The sequence below is a fragment of the Nilaparvata lugens genome, chromosome X (assembly GCF_014356525.2).
Source record: "Nilaparvata lugens isolate BPH chromosome X, ASM1435652v1, whole genome shotgun sequence".
NCBI lineage: Eukaryota > Metazoa > Arthropoda > Insecta > Hemiptera > Delphacidae > Nilaparvata > Nilaparvata lugens.
Window position 1 is genome coordinate 41,789,989 of NC_052518.1, and position 22,758 is coordinate 41,812,746.

The 22,758-nt window shown below is 36.4% G+C and overlaps 1 protein-coding gene across 1 annotated transcript; it reads left to right on the plus strand.

The window, feature by feature from the left end:
• The first annotated feature begins 6,824 nt into the window (after positions 1-6,824).
• Positions 6,825-16,782, plus strand: LOC111047968 (piggyBac transposable element-derived protein 3-like). The gene is made up of 3 exons (XM_039441933.1): positions 6,825-6,970; positions 7,203-7,449; positions 16,645-16,782. Exons 1-3 carry the CDS (start codon positions 6,891-6,893, stop codon positions 16,780-16,782), a joined length of 465 nt encoding a protein of 154 aa, XP_039297867.1. The 5' UTR covers positions 6,825-6,890.
• The last annotated feature ends 5,976 nt before the right edge of the window (positions 16,783-22,758 follow it).

Here is a 22,758-nt window from a genome sequence, read left to right on the forward strand (position 1 = left end):
AGAATCAATTTATTCTTGAATGATTTGGAATATATTTCAAGTTGTTAGGCTTCATTTATCCATTGAACACCTATTTTATCATTATGGGTTATCAGAACCTATTAGAATTATGTAGATTGCCTTTAATGAATAAATTGATTTCCATGTAAATGTATTTCTACCAAACTCCAAAATAGCTATTTTAAATGTGATTTTCAATTGTTCAGGTTAAGGCCAAATTTTGATACTGCAGTAACTTATACATAAGTGATATCAATGTAAGAAAGAAAAGATTATATACTTCTAGATGGATGGAACAATATTGGAAAGATGTTATCCGACGGTATTTGAATACACACCCCCGACTGCTACTGTATGGGAGTACCACCAGTAATAGTAGAGGGATTCTGATACTTTGAACGCACTTTCTTGCTCGAAATCCCCTCCCCCCTCTCACCCTTTGTCCATCCCACCGCCCCTTCCCCCTGCCTGGATGGTGGGGGGTGTTCTAAAAATAGATTTCCCCCCTCTCTCACTCCCTCTCACTCTCTCTCTCTCTCACTCTCTCCTTCTCCCTCACCTTCTCCTTCTCCCTCTCCCCCTCTTATTTTATCTTATCTAATCTAATCTTATCTTATCTAATCTAATCTTCCCCTACCTCAGTGAGGACGAGGGGGATGAAGAAGGAGAGAGTGATCTCTCTCTCTCTTAGTGAGGGAAAAAATAATTTCCCTGTGAGGGAAAAAAAATCCCTTTGAGAGGGAAAAATTCCCTTGGTGACAGATTGAAGTGAATCCTTTTTGCTATACTGTACTAGTGAATCCTTTTTGCTATGCTGACAGATTGAAGTGAATCCTTCACTTTGCAGCTACGTGTTACACCTCTTACCAGTCTTTTTGAGATTTTATGTTTTCGGGGTCAATACGACCCCTTTGTACTGTGCTAACCCCATTTTTTCTGTAATTATTTCGGCTACCTGATTTTCTGTAAGGTTATGTTGTTTGGCTTCTATCCAGTTCATATGAAAACTAACCCGGGCATATCTGGACACGATATCATATGCTATCCTGTGTATGAATAAATTGAGATAATCTATGAATGGAGCTGAACACTGCAGTCTCATGACAGTACCCTCTTCCGAATTTTTAATTGCCTCAGCTATTTCATCACGAATGCTTTTCACAACGACTTCCATCTCGTTTTTCTTAATAAAATCTCCAATATCATTTTTAGTTGCATACTTTTCTGCAATTTGATTAATCAGAATAGCAATGGCATCTTTTGTAATGAATTGTTCAATACCGTCCATAATATTAGCTTTTATTGCACTCGCCATTTCAGATAATCGTTTTTTAAACTCTTCCTTTGTCAATGAAGAACTAGTCAATTTCTGCAAAGTAGATTCTAAATATTGCTTATCAATTAGCGATGGCTGTGTTTCATTTACTTTAGTGAAAATTTCTGTACTAAGCTGTTTTAATTTAGTATTGAAATTCTTAATTTTATCTGATATGGCTTTTAATTTCTCATCTAAATAAGCTTTATCAACTTTATCGTTGTTAATACTCACCAACTGGGATGAAAAGCTGTCTGTTAAAGTTTTCACTTCTCCTAGAGCAGATTCTAAAGTTAGAGTTCTCTCTCCAATAGCTTTATCAATATTAGCACTAAAATTTTGTAATGTACTTAGAATATGTTCTCTTTCAATTATGCTTACTCCAATATTCTTTGTATTTTCCAAAACGAGTTTGGTTATTTGCGAATCTAAATAAAATTTCACAGCTTCGCTGATTCCTTGTTGATTTATCGATTCGATTATCTTCTGCGTTATCGAGTCAATATAACACGTAAGACTAGCAACAGCAGGCCCAGCACTAGGTGTATCAATTCGACCGAATCGATGCAGAGTCATCGTAACACTAAACAATTAGTTTTGCTTCTTTTAGCTCCTCAATTATAGACGCGATCTCAATATCATGTCCAGTGTTGCCAGAAGCTTTTGAGGAATAGAGTAAATTTAATTTTTCCACTAATTCGTCAAAATTATCAAAGTATTGATAAATTCTATCATGAGAATTATTTTTTGCAAATTTCAATAAACCCCATCCCTTCTTTCTACTAATTTTTTTACAGGGAAATAACTTCTGAATCATTTGCGATTTGATTCCCTGATTTCGTTTAACATACCCTCTTCGATCTAAATGTATGCCTGTAAGTGTTAAGATTTTTTTATACTTATCCAGATCTCTCTGATTATAAAGATTCGAATTCGGTCTTGAACTGAATATAACTCAAGTAGACCGTGAGTTATTCGAAATCTGTCTTCACCAATATCTATATAACCATCATCGAATATTACTTGCTGATTTCCAATATAATACAAGTCATCTTTAGAATTGTATGAAATTCCATAACTAATTGAATTATTAAATTTCTCCGCATGAAACATTTTTAGATATTGTGACAGCACATCATCGTTTTTACTAGAACCAAGTAAACTGTTTTCAAATTTAGTCGAGCTTGAAAAATTGTCTGTTGAACTCTCATAACTCTGCTCATCTTCCTCATCATCCTCCTCATTATCATCAATTTCCATACTCTCTTGTTCCTCTTTTATTTCTTCCTTTTTAGGTGTAAAATCATGATTAGAGTGAAAACTAGATTTGGTTTTTCCCAATTCAATTATAGGCTCTATCAATGGTGATAGAGTTTTCCTATTGTATTCCTCTGATCGTCTTTCAAAATTAACTAAGCTTTTATGCTTGTTGCTGATTACTTTTCTCAATTTCTTAATCTTTTCGATTAAACTCTCCTTCTTGTTATTTACTATGTTCCTTCCTCTCCTCTTCCTATATGTTTTAGACAACATGACTGCACAAAGAATTAATCTCTACTGAATGGTAAGAAACGTATCGAGCGAATCTCGGTATTTGCCGCTATTAATTCCACACTTGCTCATAATAGTTACAAAATTATGAGGTTTACGATTCCAAACTGTATGACAAAGTTTACTGAAATCTTTATAAGAAATATCTCCTCCAACATGATATCTGTGAATTAATTTGAGACTCAATAAATCCATCTTAAAAATTATAATCATATTTGCATTGTCTCTAGTGAAATGTTTCTGTGTAGCTCCATAACTCTGAATCAAATATGCTGTGTCAATATTTCGATGACGTCCCATGGTAAAATATTCTCTTATCTGTAGCACATTGCTCAGTTGTAAGTCATCAAAAATTACTAAGCTATATTCGGGGATACGGTTCGGATGGGGAATTTGGCTCACATCCTCTTGCATGTGAAATCCGATATTTTTCAAACCTGCAAATACCTTCTTGAGAAAAACATATTTTTGGTTGATATAAGCTCTTGCTAAATAAGTAAATGTGCTTTAATCTCAAGCCATTTTCAGCAAATACTAAATTAAATAAGAAATTTGTTTTTCCTCCAGCACTGGGAGAAATAATTAACATTCTTGCATTATGAGGAAGTAAGTCTCCATTTTTACAAAATGCAGGCTTTTCTTTATCTGTAATTAATTTATCAAAGTTAACAATTGGTATTTGACTCATGATTACAAACGTACAGAACGTGATCTGATAAGCTACTGAAAATTTTTACAAAAGTTAGATCAGTGCCGCTATGAATGAGAGCAATGAGCGAGCACACATGCATTGACATAGAGGGGCGTATCAAGAGATTGGAATGTAGACACCACTCTCCACCTCCTGTCATCATCATCAGACAGAGGATGGATGTATCTACCTTCTCTGTTCCTCACCCTCTTTTCTGCTTATCGGCTATTGAGTGTGCAAAGATTCTTATATTATGAAATGAAACTATGGATTGAAATGAGAACCAATGTTTGATAATAATACTACTATTATATTTTCAACGAATGTACATCATGATATTTACAATAGATTATTTACAATAAATGTACATGATATTTACAATAGATTACAAAAGATTATTTTTCATCTAATAATTGATCTTTACTAATATAACTAGGTGTTGAAAATCCAATCCATTTCACTAACAATCCTTCTTTATCACGTTTTAATATTTTTTTAATCAAATACACTTGTCTCTCCGATTCGTTTAATTGTGTTTTTTCAATTTCTTCTGCATAAAACCAACCACTAATTACTTCACCGTTTGGATCTCTCAGTGAGTAGGTTATAGGTCTAGAAGGAAATATAGAGTGAATCACAAAATACTCTGCGATCCAGTTTATGTTATAAGATTTATCGAAAAATAATCGTTTCTTCAAGATCTGCACGATATCACCTAGCTTAAATTTTGGTTTTGAATTTTTCAATTTATATCATCTATTGAATGCAGAATTCAATGACATCAAAACATGATCACAATCTTTCTTCCTCACATCTTCAGGTTTCATTCTAATGGATGAATGCATTGTTGCATTATAATCATGAACTAAACTGTCTAGCTCTGATATCCAGTTTTTGGTTCCACGCTCAGTTAAATATCTATAAATTTGTGTGAAAATTACAAAACTGCAATGAAGAATGCCCTACCTAACTTTAGAAGATCATGTAAGACTGAAATTTTTGAGACTGCTCGATGCTGACACTCCACTGAAATTAGGTTTCCATCATTGGGAAATTTGTGAATTACCAAATTTGCAAAATTCACTTAACCATTCTTGGGCAGTTCGCACCACATCGAGTTTTGATAGCCCAAAATACATTATCATTGCATTTCAAACTGATCGTAAGAATAAAATTAAAAAATCAATATCCAATTTCGATAGCTGCGGTATTTACAATGTTAAAGTATATTTGAACTGCGAGTATTATCCATATAAAAATCTGCTAGGTAAAAAGGAGGTATTATACCGCATGTTCCTGGATTTTGCGCCCTCGTATTATAATCATTCAATCAATAGCGAACTTGGAACAGAAATTGACTTTAAAACGTTTTGTGAATCAACACCGCTGATTGTTGTAGATTGTCCACACCAAGCAAGTCATTTGAAATCATAGACAGATGTTTGTATTGAAATGGAATTTAATAGTGCGGTACCTGCAAATACTTCTGCCTATTGCGTTTTAATTAGCGATCGTGTGATGGAGTACACACCTCTAACGAGCATGGTGAAAGAAGTTCAGTAATTTCCGCACCGGGTATATAAGGTGTGCACTCTGACAAATTTGGTTCATTATCAGTTTCACCTTTGAACAGACAACATGTCCTATTCTTTGTGTTCTGATATTTAGGACAAGCCGCAAATTCGCTCTATTGGTATTCAGTGCGATCTTGATAGTTTCTATTATGAAGCAAGTACACCAAAGCCGCTGCAGGTGGAGGAGGAGAAACAAGAAGAGGAGGGGAAAGACGAAGGATTCAACGAGCCCGCCGAAGAGAAAGAAGTGGACAAGCAGGCGCCTACGAAAATTGCTACTGTTGATCTTCACTGGTTTAAACAAGATTGTAATCAAATAATTGTGAAAGAACTTGCCATAATTGATGAGTGTAATAATTATATTATATTCCATTTCAAATCACCATTCGCAAAGACAGAATTTAGTGCAAAATTGTATAACGATGTAACATGGTTAGAACGTCACTATCATAAAATAAAATGGGAAGATGGAGATTTAGAATACAGTGACTCATTAATACATGATTACCTTGCAGGTTATGAGAAAATTTCCACAAAAGGAACTGAGAAAGCAAAGTTTTTAAGAAGATTACATACTTCTCAATGTCGGTTCAATGTATACCTGAGGATTTTCCAAGACCCGATTTCAGCTTTTTCACTAGTTCATGGTGTTATGCTGCGTGTAACATTCATAAAAATAGACCACATTCTCGCTGTGCTTCATTCTCTGCCCAACATTATAATTGTTTGTTGTTTAAAAATATGTATCAAACATATAATTTCTTGTGCGAAAACAATCGAATGCAAAGTATGAAAATGGCGCCGATGTACACGAATTCACAGAAAAGAAACTTTTCTCGTTATGGATTCTTCTACAACGGAAAAGAGATTCAGTGTGTTTATTGCATGCATGCATTGAGACTGCATAAAGCACGTACATGTTGTCTGTCGACAATTAATGAAGAAAGGCCGCTTAATTACTCTATAATAGTACCTGGCTACACATAGTTTTCTTCATTCGCTCAACAACATGGATCCGACAAAGTGGTTAGCTGCCGACATTGAGTTGGAAGTGAGGTTAAAAAACTGTATTGATTGGTATGATGAATGTGAAATTGCTATTAAGAAATCATCTCGTGAAAATTATAGTTTGGTGAAACAATTGAAAGACATTTTTCTAAGCACGGTTAATTTGAACGATATAAGAGACTATTTGTGTTATTATTGTCCTCATAATTTGTCTATAGATAAGCTAATTAGAATTGAAGATGAAGTTATGTATTGTTGTAGTGAAATGTGTAAATAAACTTTGAAAACAAATTTTTCATTCAGATATTTCCTTGTGCATTTTGGTTTAGTTTCAGTCTAGACTTGATTGAGCAAGCACGTATCGAAAAAGTTATGCCCACCTCATTTTGCTGTTAGCACGCGGCCTGCAATTAATTTTTGCTGTTAGCATGCGAGCTGCAATTAATTTTTTTTTTAGAAGCGAGATACGCCCCCCTCACAGACAACTGTTACAGCTAAGTAGAGCTCGTGCCTTATCAATTAATTTTTTTAGAAGCGAGATACGCCCCCCTCACAGACATCTGTTACAGCTAAGTGCACCTCCTACCTTATCAATTATAGTTCATAGCAATCAAGGACATGCAGTGTTTTAGCTTTGCAAAATTCAAAAAATTAACTCGGCTCTTGATGTCAATTTCATTTCATGGTTGGTATGCATGTAATGGCCTTGATAATGTATGATGCAATGCTTTTAGTACGTGTTTGACTTCTTATGAGTGATTGTGCTTCTACAATGACCGATCGAAATCGTAATCGCTATGACTCATCAAATCTGAACTGTATACGGTTGACGTAAGTAATAATTATATTGATTCTATTTTCTCATTCAACTGAATAATGCTGTATTTGTTTTCTAATAATGTTATTCTTAGTATCTTACAACATAACGACAGAAAATATTATTCCTGCTTATTGCTAGATGGCTTTGTTTACTGCTGTGATCATATGGACACGCTAGGTGCTTGCGGGGTCAATGTTCCATTTTCTCCAATTTCCAGATATAACATATGGGTTTTTTTTCTAGGGACTTGACCCTGCAAGAAGCCATTGATATTTTGGAGTGTGATGATGCAGATGATGTCCAGGGTATTTTCATTGAGCCACCCGCACCCAACATTGATACTGATGAGGACTCGGGGGATGAGGATGGGGGAGGATATGTTGATAATCTCACAGGACGACAGTTAACTAGTCAAGTTGAAGTTGTTACAAATAGCAGAAATGATACATCAGTTCTTGATAATACTTTTGAAGATTTGAGCAGTTCTACTGTAGTAAAAAATAGTAAAAAGTTGAAGAAAGAAGATTGGAGAGATGAAGATTTGCCACAGAAGGATGTTTTTTTTCCAGAGCCAAATTATGTACCTTATTGGGATAAGTCTCCAGTTGAATTATTTGAAATGTTTTTTGATGACGAAATAATAAAGCTATTCATAGATGAATCATTGAAGTATGCTCTTTTCAAGAATTGTAAAGATCCAAAAATTACGTCAAAAGAATTGAAAGTATTTCTTGCTATTTTATTCCTATCTGGCTACATCAGCTTCCGAGTAAACGTTCTTATTGGGATGAAAAGAAAGATATGAGAAATGAGATGGTTGTGGATTCTATGAGACGAGACAGGTTTTTAGAAATTTGTCGTTTTCTTCATTGTCAAGACAACAACAATATTAACAGAAATGATAAAATGTGGAAGCTGAGGCCACTGATGAACTTACTGCAGAAGAAGTGTATTGCTCATTTTCAGCCTGAGGAGAACCTTTCATTTGATGAGTCTATGGTAGCTTACTTTGGTAAACACTCCTGCAAGCAATTTATCAGGGGGAAGCCTATCAGATTTGGTTACAAAGTCTGGTGTCTGAATACAGTGTCTGGATATTTGATCAATTTTGAAATTTATCAGGGAAAAAATCCATTTGGTAATGAGGTTTATGAAAAAGAATTCGGTAAATGTGCAGCACCATTATTAAAAATGATTGATGAAATCCCAGATGACAAAAAAAATTTACATTTTAAATTTTATTGTGATAACCTCTTCACAAGCGTGAAACTGATGGTGCACTTGAAAGAGAGAGGGTATGATGTAACTGGAACACTGCGAGAGAATAGAGTACCGAAGGAATGTGGGCTGACTCATTCTAAGTCATTGAAAAAGAAGGAAAGAGGTTTCTATGAGAAGAGATCAACTCAGTCAGTTGGGATGATTGTACGTTGGGTTGATAATTCAGTTGTTACTGTTGGGTCCACCTGCTATGGAGTAGAGCCGCTCATCCATACTCAGAGGTATTGTAAAGCAGCTAAAGGGAGAGTTCATGTACAACAGCCAAATGCTATAAAGCAGTACAACAAGTTCATGGGCGGAACCAATCGAATGGATGAGAATCTCTCATATTATCGAATTGGTGTGAGATCAAAAAAGTGGTATTGGCCACTTCTAACTTGGATGATGGATGTTGTAATGCATAATAGTTGGGTATTAGCAAGGAAATCTGGCTGTTCCATTTCTCAGTTGGATTTTCGGAGAGAGATTGTGAATTGCTATTTAACGAAATTTGGTAATCCATGAGCTGGAATTGGACGACCATCTATTTCCAAATTCGGTGACAATAATTGTAGAGTCAGCAATGATATAAGACTAGATGATTCGGGTCACTTGGCTAGAGATTGCAACCGGCGCAGATGTGCTGGTGAATGCAAAGGTACAGTGAGAAGTGAATGTATCAAATGTGATGTAGGCCTCTGTCTAAAATGTTTTGTTCCTTCCCACTCCAAATAAAAAAGAGCATAACTGTCATTTGAATATATATAATAATTCGTATATGAATGACTGATAATTCAAAATAATTTCACTTCTATTAGTAAAATTACTATAGATTACTACTATACAGTGAATAATATAAAAACAATTTTGAACTCTAATTGAAAGCTTATTTTGTTTCTATAATATTTATATTTTTTTTGTCTCTATATCATATATATTTGGTCTTCATCATATATTTGTAACATTGAATGACATAATAAATAATTATTATTACCATCAGATTTTTTATTTGTATTCTCAAGAGAATGTATTATCTATTACTGGATAGTTCAGTGCTGAACGGTTCTTGAACGGAGCTCTCTAGTTCAGCTGTAGGCTGTGTGCATGTATTTAGCTTTTGACCCCGGTAGCGCCTAGTGTGTCCATATGATCACATGCCATATCTTGAAAACCAATGAGTGTAATATGTTGAAATTCTAGAAACAGTATTCTTTTTATACCTACATCAAATTCTGAGAGTATCATGAGAAATGAGAGTAAAAAAAAACTCCGGCGCTAAAGGGTTAAGCACACACACTTGGCTCTAATCGCTCAAGCTAATAAGATCAAAAATGAATGAGAATTTTGATTGTACTAGTTTCAATGGATTTTCAATTGAATTCTCAATTCCACCTAGTCAGGTGGAAAGCAAACCATTATTATTATTAAGCATTAGATGTAGAAATATGGATTCACTTTAATTTGACAGTATAGCAAAAAGGATTCACTAGTACAGTATAGCAAAAAGGATTCACTTCAATCTGTCACCAAGGGAATTTTTCCCTCTCAAAGGGATTTTTTTCCCTCATCTAGCATTCACTTCAATCTGTCAGTATAGTATTAGATGTAGAAATATGGATTCACTTTAATCTGTCAGTAGAGAACTTTTCCCTCACAGGGAAATTATTTTTTCCCTCACAGGGAAATTATTTTTTCCCTCACTGAGAGAGAGAGAGATCACTCTCTCCTTCTTCATCCCCCTCGTCCTCACAGGGGGAGGGAAAGATTAGATAAGATAAGATAAGATTAGATAAGATAAGATAAGAGAGAGAGAGAGAGAGAGAGAGAGAGAGAGAGAGAGAGAGAGAGAGAGTGAGAGGGGGAATCTATTCTTAGAACACCCCCCACCCACCAGGCGGGGGGAAGGGGTGGCGGGATGGACGAGGGGGAGAGGGGGGAGGGGATTTCGAGCAAAAAAGTGTGTCTGAACTCTTGTTTTCCCTCTACTAGTAATTTATAAATTTTCAATTCAAGAAAAGAGTTGTTATAGATAAAATAGTGTACTCAACGGTTATAATCTTCTCCTATCTATATTTTTTCTTCTTATTATTTCTCATCTTCTTCCTCTTCTTCTTCTTTTGTCTCCTTCTTCTATTATCTTCTTCTTCTCGCTTGTTCTTCTTCTCCTCCTGTCGTCTTCTTCTTCTTCTTCTTCTTCTTCTTCTTCTTTCTCTAGCTTTGTCCGGCAAGGACTGATTTCTTTTTGTATTAGGTACCCTTTTGTATAAGGTACCAAGAACAATAACAGGGATATTTCCAGGGCTCTAGAGAATAATAATACTAATTCCCTATGTCGTTTTGCTAAGTTGAAACGTCTAGCAACGTGAGTTGAAATGTATAAGTTGACCTAAATTTTTGAAGACTGATCTTCAAATTGATAAAATGTCTACTTTATAGAAACATGATCACAAGCAAATCCCTAAGAACATAATGGAGACTATTCCTTTCAACAGAATAGTGTTCCATCATCATTATCATTATCCTCAAATGATACGAGTTGATCCATTCGGCGTATTCACGCCGATCCATTTCATCTAGGAATACCATCATCTAAATATTATGGTAACAATGAAGTGTGCGCAGAAAATCTCACTGGCACTGACTGTACAACTATGAAATTAAGTCAAGACTAGACAAGGTATAAGATTCAAGTCGACGGTTTTGCATTTCTCTTTATGTTTAAATATTTTTATGTTCCGCATATACGGCGAAACGCGGCAATAGATTTCAATGAAATTTAACAGGTATGTAAATTGTGCGTCAACGTAAGTAGTGGTGTTTTGAGAGAGCTGCCTATCCAATAGAAATCGAGGGGTGTGGCCTCCCCCCTCCACCCCCCCAGCCCCAGTCGGCCATTTTGTCCCCGCCCCCAGCCAATAGGAATCAAGGGGCGTGGCCACGCCCCCCCCCCACCCCCCCTGCCCTAGTCAGCCATTCCCCCTCCACCCCCCCTGCCCTAGTCAGCCATTTTGCTCCACCCCCCAGCCCCAGTCGACCATTTTGTCCCCGCCCCCAGCCAATAGGAAGCAATGGGCGTGTTCAAAATGGCGTCGTGCCCCCACCACCCCAACCAATAGGAAGAGGCCATTGTAGCAGGTGTCCATCTCCCCAACGGTTCCCCAGCGGCGGCGGCGGCCATCTTTGTTGTAGCAGGTGTTAACTGACATCTGCTGCCCCAGTTAACACCTGCTTAATTTGCATATTAAAAATATCCCCACATTTAAAATCTTTAAAATCTTTAAACTCTCAAACTACACTACTAGCGCTAAACTCTCAAACTACACTACTAGCGTTTGGTACAAATTAAACTATGTTCCTTGTTTTCCTCCACCACAGGAAGAATGAAAAAAATTACATTTCATATTTGTTCACGTATGAGATGTCATTTTCCCCACACTATGCTGTAAAAGGAATGGTGGCGCTTTTTTTAATGTGCTTTCCCCATATTGAGAAAACTCTAATTGAATGTTGCTATAATAGGATGTAGAATAGATAGGCTTATCTATTCTACATACTACTATAGTTATTCATTACAAAGTGTTAATCAACATTAGGCCTATTGCACAACAATATGTTCCTTTTTTCCTCCACCACAGGAAGAATGAAAAAAATTACATTTCATATTTGTTCACGTATGAGATGTCATTTTCCCCACACTATGCTGTAAAAGGAATGGTGGCGCTTTTTTTAATGTGCTTTCCCCATATTGAGAAAACTCTAATTGAATGTTGCTATAATAGGTTGTAGAATAGATCGGGCTAATCTACATACTACTATAGTTATTCATTACAAAGTGTTAATCAACATTAGGCCTATTGCACAACAATATGTTCCTTTTTTCCACCACCACAGGAAGAATGAAAAAAATTACATTTCATGAGAATTGTTATTTTTCCCACACTATGCTGTAAAAGGAATGGTGGCGCTTTTTTTAATGTGCTATCCCCATATTGAGAAAACTCTAATTGAATGTCACTCAGTTATTCAATACAAAGTATTAATCAACATTAGGCCTATTGCACAATCAATGATGGGAATGGGTTTTTTTTTTATTTTTTTATATATTCCTTTCTTCTTCTAGAAGAACAAGAGGCGATTTACCTTCTCGTTGTACACACTTCAGATAGAGTTTTTGTTTGTTGAAATCCTCAAGTGTTTGAAGATTCAATACACTCAGAAATTTCTCAGGTAAGTAAACTTCGCAATAATAGTCACCATTGCTGTCATGATCGTATAACCTCATTATGATTCGCTGACCCTGTTGTGTTCTCACTAATCTAGCGTGTACAACACGGTACCACGAATCATGGTCAAGATCTTTGAGTGAGACCGTTGGATATTCAGTTTTCGAAATATAATTGAATGACTTCATACTAAAAAGTCTATCATTTCCAGTGTTGCTCCTATGGTGTTCCATAATAATAATAATAATAATAATAAAAAGCTTACCGCGATCGTGTGCAAGAATAACAAAGCAGCTATATGCTTGCGTTGGTTGTCGGTTAAAGACTGAGCAAACCTGTTAAGCCGTCAGCCCCCCACAACCGTTTCCTGTCGACTCCTTCCACATTCCTTCTGTTGACTCGTTCTCCCCTCCGCCTCCTCCTCACACCTTTCCTTCTGTTGACTTCCCGCCATTCACCTTCTTCTTCTTCTTCTTTACATGTAGCCGCATTCCTTTCTTCTCACCTCTTCTTTACAGCAGCTAGTCGCTTCTTCTTCTTCTTCTTCTTTACATGTAGGCGCATTCCTACCCACCTCTTCTTTACAGCTAGTCGCCGCATCTTCTTCTCCTCCTCTGTTCACCTCTAGCGATCTTAAAATTTCTTCTTCAATTCTTATTAGCTTGTTTACATTCAAACTAAAGGGTCTGTAATAAGCAAAGTAATCACTGATATCGTTAATATTAACTGTATTTAGAAATATTGCTTTCAATTGTCTAGCAATACTATTGTTTTTTGTCTCTATTGCTTTTTGACACAAATCATACCATTCAATGTAGTTTTGTAATTTAATTTCTAAACATTCTGGCGCATAAGACCAAGTTTGCGGATTCATTATAGCTCTTCAATCTGCTGCTGCTGCTAGCGAAGGTACACTAAATGAGTGGTACTAGAACAGTGAAATTTATTGCTTTTCGCTTCTCCCTTCCACCGCTACAGGTCAGACTGCATACTCTCGCTTTATGCGAAATCAAATCAAATCCACAATAAACACATAGTATGCTTTCCCCATCAAAATAAAAACCTTGTCGGGCATAGTTGCGTTTTCGTTGTTTAGTTAACAGCTTACAATGTTTCATACTTTCCATTCTATTATTTTCGCATGTATAATCGATATCAGCAGCATTACGATTCAATGAACTCATATTTTTTGTAGGCATTGAAGCAGCACTATTCTCCTTTGTTTGCTTGTTACACATCAAGATTGTCAAATAATGATAGGCACTGAACAACGCACACCGGCCATTGGACGATTTGTTATGAATTTTGCATACACTAAAACACCAAGAATTTTCAAACATTGTATAGTCTGGTTTTTGAATATCCTCCGGCATAGTAAGCACATTGTCGTGTAACCTTTTCAAAAACTGTGTTTTTTCTCTTCCCTTTGTATAGATTGTGGTATAATTTTGCAAATATGAAGCAAGCAGCGCGTCAGTGTAAATTAAGTCGCCTTGGTCCCATCTAATTTTATGATAGTTATGTTCAAGCCAGCTGACATCACGGTACATTTTTCTACTCAGTAATGTTTTCGGAAATGGTGATTTAAAGTGTAGCACAATATGTCGTAGTTTGTAATCGATTATGGCTACCTCTTTAATAATGATAAAATTATCATCACTTTTGAAAAAATGAAACTCGACTACAGCAAAATCAATGTCATCATTTTTCCTGTCCCATTCTTCTTTACTCTTCTCCTCCTCCTCCTTAATTCTTGCTGCATCCTTCTCCAATTCTTCTTCTTCTTTATCCAAGTCGCATTGTATGCCAAAGTCTCGAAATTTTGTTGATACTTGCTCATCATCGTCCATTTTCTGTTGTCCGTCGGTGCATGCACACATTCTATGTACAAATGCATCAAATTTTGCTTTTGTCAATGATGACAATGATGATGATAACGACGACGATGACGATGACTGAGGAATATCTATGTTATTATTCAAGCTATTAGAACACATTACAACTGAACAATGTATTGTTCATACATGCACTTTTATATAGCCCCCTACTAGCGTCATGCATAGCTCGCTCTTGCGTCAAGTTACTGTACTTCACGAACTAATGCGCTCAACGGTTTGTATTCTACTAATGTGTCACTTATCAAAATACAATATGCAGTCGTTAAATTTGGCACATTTTCTGTAAACTCCATTTCCAATCGAGTGTCTGTTGACAATGTTAAATGATCAGCTTGATGTGAACAATCTAGTACAATTATTGGACAGCAATCAGTAAAAGTTTTATAATCTATAACTGTACCATAATCAGTATGAAGTCCTAAATTATAATAGCTGGGCGCAAATTCAATAAACATTTTGTACAAAAGTTGTTTGTTTCCATTTATACGATCATACTGCAGATATACACTATTCAGGAAAAGTTTAACATCGTGCAATTTGCACATATCAAATTTCGACATTGACTTTCCCATTACATTTTTCCTGTTTGTCTGAAATGCTAATATTACAAATCGCGGTGTATCAGCTTTTTAAGCCGTCTTTATAGTCCAAATCGTGCTAACACTGTTCGGCAGCTGAGGATATTCGTGGATATCCCATTTTCTGAATGCAATTTTCAATGGCCTATCCTGATCAACAATTTTCAGAAATTTCAATCTTAAATGATCATCTACATGAATATAGGGCACTTTCCAAAGCAATTTTGTTATTTCCAATGACATTGATGTTGCTTGCGGCGACTGAATACAATTAATATCTGTTGCGGATCTCAAAAGCACAAGCTCTTGTCTCATATTCAAAATTACATGTTGAAAATCTTCGAAAAATGGCAGAAGTAATTTTAACGGTAAGCAATAAGCAAAAGTATTATTAGTTAGTGTTGATGCACTATCAGTGAAACCTGCTAAATCATATAAATTTTTATCGTTTAGTTGTTTCACTAAATATGATTTAATAGTAGAAGTAATACCTACTAGTCGACTCTTTGCAACGACTGTACCTGCCAACTCAAATCGTATCTCATCAAACATATGTGCTACTGCATTTGAACTGAGCGTATATGCAGCCTCCGCCGGCGGATCATCAGGTTTGTCTTTTGCCGGCGCTTTTGTACATGTAATTTTCCCCTCAACAATAAGAAAAGATTTTGCAACTAATGAAATAAGGTCATGAGACGATTTCGACAAACGTATTTCATCATTGTTATTAAATTTCAAATTACCATATGGCGCATGCGTATGATAATCAAATTTTGTTATATCTGAATAATAGTGTATGTCTTGTTCAACATTTAGTATGTCACTAATTGCTGCCGCGTGTTTTGACGACATATTTCCAATTCACTTTAAAACCAAGCTTTTCTAAAAACCTTGCTCGATTATGTGTTATCAGTTTCACGGACTGATAAGTACTAACCGGTTGCTGCATGCTAAAAGCAGACCTACCGCCACCACCACTCCGCACCCTCCTTGCGCCTAGGTTGTTATACACAACAAAACCCATTCTGTAGCGCTTCTTGCTCTCTCGCTTGTGTTGTTTGCGTGACTAATGCTCACATCATTCTAACACGATCCATCACCGCCTCTCTCTCTCTCTCTCTATTCCTTCTTTCTAATGTGTACTCTTATTGTTATACTATCGCCGCGGAAATCAACTAGTTTACCATTCTGATCAACTACTTGAATTACAATAGATTGAATTCTGTGCGTGTTTAATGGAAAGTAAATAATTGGCGATGGTGATTCATTTATTAGAAAACCAGGTGCAACCTTTGGTAGGAATTCGAAAATTGTATGAACCTCTTGCCCATTTCGATAACTGCCGCATGCAATATTACAAGTAACCTGGAACGATGTTATATTTGTAATGGATACTAAACGTTTAGAATAATGCCATTTATTTGCTGCAAGAATTTCTCTATCAAAACCGAGTATATCGGCTAGTGATGTGTTCATTGTTAAATCAACATCTTTATCCGCTTTCAATTCACATAGCATTGTCGTATTATTTCCTTGTATAATTAGATTTGAACTATCAACGTTCAATTTTCTCTTTATTTCATTTATTATACGATCAATTTCGTAGGAGCCTGTATCCAAATCAATCAAGCTATCACCATACTTAAAAGATGAGTTGACATTTTTAATTATATTCGGTACACTATTGTATGTCCATAAATTAATCAAACCAATTTCATATTGATAGCGTGCGTCTAGCTCTAGTACAGTGGGAAGTACTTCAATTAAACAACTGCTGCTGCTGTCTTTGTCTTTAGATGATAATGTTATTACAACCATTGCTAAAGTTTTACCACCACCTTCTTTCATACACATCTACAAGTGAACTGTCTGCTATAACGCATCTGCAAGAAATAAAAGACAAAAATGACCGCATACATTACTATTTAGTGTTTGTAATTGATCATAATTGAAATAAATTTCAACATTTGGTTGTTGTTTGAAATAGTTTATCAATTGTATGGGCGGCTGTAAATTACCAATTGGATCAAAATAATATACTTTTTGTGCATGTTTTTTGTATGCCACCCAGTGTGTACCACTGTTCATGATCGAGTCTAAATTTATGATCGATTTTTCATTTAAATTAATTCTTTTTGGCAATGTATCAATCATATAAATACCACGCAATTTAATATCTAAAATATCAGCCCAATCTTGTAGATCATAATTTGACAGTGGTCCTTGTATATTAATCTTCATTTTCTCACTTTCTTTGGCGCTCTCCTCTTCTTCTTTGTTGTCCTTCTTTGTGAAGGTGTTTCAATGATTCTACCGCCTTTATACAAGGGTGCATATGGTCTTAAATAAAAACATTGACCAGCTATGTGCTTACTTAAATGTTTAATTGCTTTTTGTCGTAAATGTGCACTTCTTTGTTCTTGTAGTGATGAATTATTTTTCCAACCTTCTCTTCTATTATTCCGCCGCCGCCGCCTCCGTTGTACTCTACCCCCGCCAAAGGCAGCTTTAGCTTTGATCAAATTTGTAACTAAGTATGCGGCTGCTTTTTCAGTTAAACCTGTGTTTGGATTTTTAAAAACAGACCATGCTTTATCAGCCAAACGACGATCGGCCACATTTCGCGACGAATTATCACTATTCTTCGCGTACACTATATCATGCTCTTTACATGCTTCATCCAGACTATTTATTCCTTTATCCCCCCTCCTTAATCTTTTATCTAATTTGGTGCCGGGTCCGCAAAAGCGGTAGGAGGGGATATGCAACTCTAGGGGTAATGTATCGACAATTTTATTAAGGGCGGTTGATGCAAATCCACTAAGTTTCGATAAAATACCAGTACCAATTTTACGTCGCACTCGTCGACGACGACGACAAGTCTTTTTTGCTACCATCCTTTCAATAGCAATGTTGAAACCTGACTAAATAGAAATTAGTTAATCCCCTTAAGACCTGCTGTCGGCTCCGGCTCACTATCAAAAATATTACAAAGTTGTAATGTTGTTATTAGTAGAAAATTCGAAATACTATCACCAGACGATGGGTTTATGTTTATACAACTGTTCAATGCTGTATAATTGTTAAAAAAATTACAAATAACCTTACGTTGATCATTCATATAAGCATACCATTTGTCTAGTCCATCATCAAATAATTTCGATGTTTTATAATTCATTTGAGATTGAACACATAGTTTTATATAAGATAATATATGTGCTTTATTATAAGCTTTTACGCTTAAATTGGCAGTACTGCTGCTGCTGCTGCTGCTGTCTTTTACAGTTTGGTTTAATGATGAAAAATTTAACACATTTTCAACTCTAATATTGTGCAATGTACAAGTACTCAGTGTATAGTATAAGAGTAATATCATACTAATTGTGTATATTATGAATGTAACAAATAGTATGATTATTTTCATTTCTTGTCCTATTGACTTGACTCCCATCGTGTCTGCCGGCAAACTAAGTTTGCAGTGACATGCAACTGAACGCATGACGCATGTGTGCAGCTATGCATGACCAGACATGTCTGAACATGTCCATGAGTCATTAACCTTTGACTATAAATAGTCATGCAGAACAATGTTTGTACATCAGTTGTGCACAGTTGTTGATCACACAAGGTAAGTTAAATGAAGTGCAATAATCAACATATATATATATATATATATATAATTTATTATATTTGAACAAGAAAAAAAGAAACCTAATCCTTTAATTCAAATTGCCACAATTTAAAAAAAAAAAAAAAAAATTTAAAATTTTAAATATTATTAATTTAAAAATGTTCCTCTGATCAGCTGAATCTACGGCCGCTGCCGCGACCGTCGATTCAGCCTTATATCAGAGGAACGACCTTCGCTGTGTACAACCTGCATTATTAAATTGTGGCAACCTGAATTAAATGACTGTACATTCGCACGCGTAATCTTAGCAGTAAATCTATGCGGCATGAATGTTTCAATTTCGGCATCTTCGTTGCCCCGACGTCCTACATTTGCTACCCTAATGATAACAGCATCCTTGTTGAAGGAGCGCACAACACGCGCACCTAAAACAGGATACTGAAATGCATCGGATAAATGTTTTAACGCAATTGTACGACGTCGGGATGGGTCTGAAAATCTTATCAGCCCATCGAAATCGAATTCATGACGCATAGAGTTAGATCCTAAGATTGCGCGTGGACGACTATAAGGATGAGCTTGCTGGTGTGATGTGAAGGCGGGGGGGATTGTGGTGGTGGCGGCGGGGGGTATCCGTGATGTGACGGTGAAGGCGGGGGAGATTCTTGTTGTTGTGGGGGGTATCCGGACTTGTGATGTGACGGTGAAGGCGGGGGAGATTCTTGTTGTGGGGGGTATCCGTTGGTGTGATGCGAAGGCGGGGGGCATCGCAGCAGCTCGGGTGGCGGGTGGTGGCGACGTGTATACCACAAGCTGCTGGCAATGCGGCGATGAAGGGGGAGGCTGATCGGCGCTGGAAACCTGTTGCTGACCCGTTTGATGAAGTGGTTGCCAGAGGTTTTGCTGCTTGAGTTGTCTTTCAGCTCTGGTCAACAGTTCCAATAATGATTCATCTTCGTCAAACAGGTCGGCAGGTGCGGCGTCGCTTCGCAATAGTTCAGCCTCCAGCATAGCCATTGCCCCGTCCTCGGACCACAACTCGTTAGTGTAAATGTCCTGTAAATCAAGCAAAAATATATAGTTTTTTTTTTTGTTTTCAGTTGGTGATTGAAAATGTTGCCGCGAGCAAGAAAGCGTTGCATTCATTGTTCCAACAACAACAACAACAGTGACATCATCAACAGTGACGATAGTGATGAGAAGAAAGCGGTAAATTACTTTAAAGAAATCGATAGGCTTGACTCATTTTTTAAAGGTAATAAAACTATTTGGCCGCATCAATATCCAAAACCGAATCATTTAGCAGAGGCCGGCTTCTACTTTTTAAAAGTTTTCGATAGAACAAAATGTGTTTTTTGCAATGTAGTTTTGGAAAATTGGGAAGTGAGTGATTATGCTATTTTTGAACATAAAAAATGGTCGCCAAAGTGCGGCTTCATAAACAATTATCTTGTTGGTAATATTCGTACAACGTCAACTTTTCAGAAAAACCCAGACTACAATGAACAATACGAACGTGAAAATTCATTTATGAAAATGGAATGTTTGCCGAAAAATTTCAAACAGTTAGCAAGTGAGGGATTTTATTACGGTATTGATTTTTCAAATTCGAATGGATTTGGTCTTATTTGCAGTGGTTGTCGTATGTGGGCAGACACATCGATCAATAAATACCAATTGAGGGATTTACACATACAATCATCGCCAAATTGTGATTTTGTTAAAAAAAGTCGTGAAGCAGAAGAAGAAGAAGAAGAAGAAGAAGAAGAAGAAGAAGATAAAGACATAACCTATTAGCAGTGTGTGTGTGTGATAAGTATTCCAGTTTTAATTAGCAGTTAAGTGTGAAGAACAATAAAGAGTGGGCTAATCAGTTTTAGGGTACATTAGAAGAACATTATTTAGAAGTATTCAGTTGAAAAAACTGACAGTGAAGGCAGTTAAGTGTGAAGAACAACAAAGACAATAAAGAGTGAGCTAATCAGTTTTAGGAGCACATTAGTAGTATTCAAAAGACTGATAACATTAGTTTGTATGAGAAGAAAACTGACAACAAACAGAAAACTACTGTTGGATTAGAAGAATGTATTTCAAGTGAGTTGAGTAAATGGAAAATAAACTTACATTGGTTCCGCTGTTGTTTGGCGCTGCCATAGGCGAGGATTGATCTGATGACATCGTTGGAGTTTCAAACTGATACTAACAGAAGGACGCAGTTTTTCGTCATTATATATTATCAACTTGATGAATATAGATGGTAAGAAGTTGAAAGAAAGTATATCTGTTTTGTGCATATGTTGTATGCGAAATTTAGTACAGATGTGCGGAACACTGATAAGGAAACGTTTGCAAATTTCTTAAGGAACGGCCAAAATGTGTGCACCTTGCATGACTCTGTAACGGACCTAACATCTGCTAGCCGAGTGAAAGATATTAATTTATTCATTGTGCAGTGCACATGCATACTTATATAATTATTGCAACCCCCACATGTTCTGCGTGATAACAAACTGACAGTTGATGGTACCGAGCGGCGCAAAATTATAAAAGCATCGAGCGACATGATATTGCTTGCATTCGATTATAGTGTGACGTTTCATGCACAGTGCAAATGGACAAGCAACAATCCGATAAAGCAGCGGCTGCGCCAACAAGCGAAGAAGCAGCAGCAGCAGTCACACCATCAAACAACACGTAAGTATAATAAATTTTTAAATTAATTATAAACTGTAAAAAATTAGCAACAAGTTTTGCAAGTGTTTTCATCGACTGATTGAAAAACAAATATGATTAAAATGTTATACTCTAACAATCAAACTGAAAAAGCGACAGTAAACAATTTGACTACTTTGAAAACAATTGTCTAACAACTGCAAACGCCGGCTGAGGAGGTAATAATAATAATTGTGCTTGAAGTAAACTGGAAAAATATACTATCTGATTTATGATCATTCGTGCGTTTGCAAATAAATTTTGAAAAACAATTGTCTAACAACTGCAAACGCCGGCTGAGGAGGAGGTAATAATAATTGTGCTTGAAGTAAACTGGAAAAATATACTATCTGATTTATGATCATTCGTGCGTTTGCAAATAAATTTTGAAAAACAATTGTCTAACAACTGCAAACGCCGGCTGAGGAGGTAATAATAATAATTGTGCTTGAAGTAAACTGGAAAAATATACTATCTGATTTATGATCATTCGTGCGTTTGCAAATAAATTTTGAAAAACAATTGTCTAACAACTGCAAACGCCGGCTGAGGAGGTAATAATTGTGCTTGAAGTAAACTGGAAAAATATACTATCTGATTTATGATCATTCGTGCGTTGCAAATAAATTTTGAAAAACAATTGTCTAACAACTGCAAACGCCGGCTGAGGAGGAGGTAATAATTGTGCTTGAAGTAAACTGGAAAAATATACTATCTGATTTATGATCATTGTGCGTTTGCCATTTTATTCTATACAATTATTTCATTCTATATGTTTGTTTTTCAGCCTGGTTGAGTCGATAGCGCACGACAAGGAGGTGGAGGTGGAAATGGCAAGTGAGGAATGGTGCGTGGTTGACAGCAGCGAATCGCCGCCGCCAAAACGTGTGCACTTTTCCACAGCGTGCGATACGCCAAAACGTGGCGGACGGGGCCGCGGCATTTATTTTGCCGAACAACGACGCGTCATCGCTCAGGGCAGAGGCCGGCAAATTGATGTGGCCGGTGTGAGCGCGGACTCATCATTGTCCAGTCGCAATAGTGGTCAGCAAGCGGAAGCATCATCATCGTCACTGATTCTGCTAGATGTGACGAACTCATCGCAGCCGAGGATCGTGAACGCTACTAAAATCGACAACGAAGTTGAAAACATTGACCCGCAGCAAACAAGCTCTTCACAGCGGTAAGACGGCAAAAACCTATTATTACTAATACTATTACTACTACTAGCAAAATCAAAAAACTATGGATTATACTATTGAACGAAGTACTAGCATAAATTCGTGTGCAGTTCGCTACAGATTTGTTTTTAGAAAATTATTCATCGATGTTGTTCAAACATTATTGCAAATTTTAAAGCCAAAAGTAATTGAATTAATTGTTGAAGAAAGTGATAATTTTGACAAAAATATTAAATGGTATTTTGTTACAACTGTTCAATTGAAAAAAGTAAATGTTGATAGCGGCAGCAGCAGCGATCAATCGCAACAAGAAGAA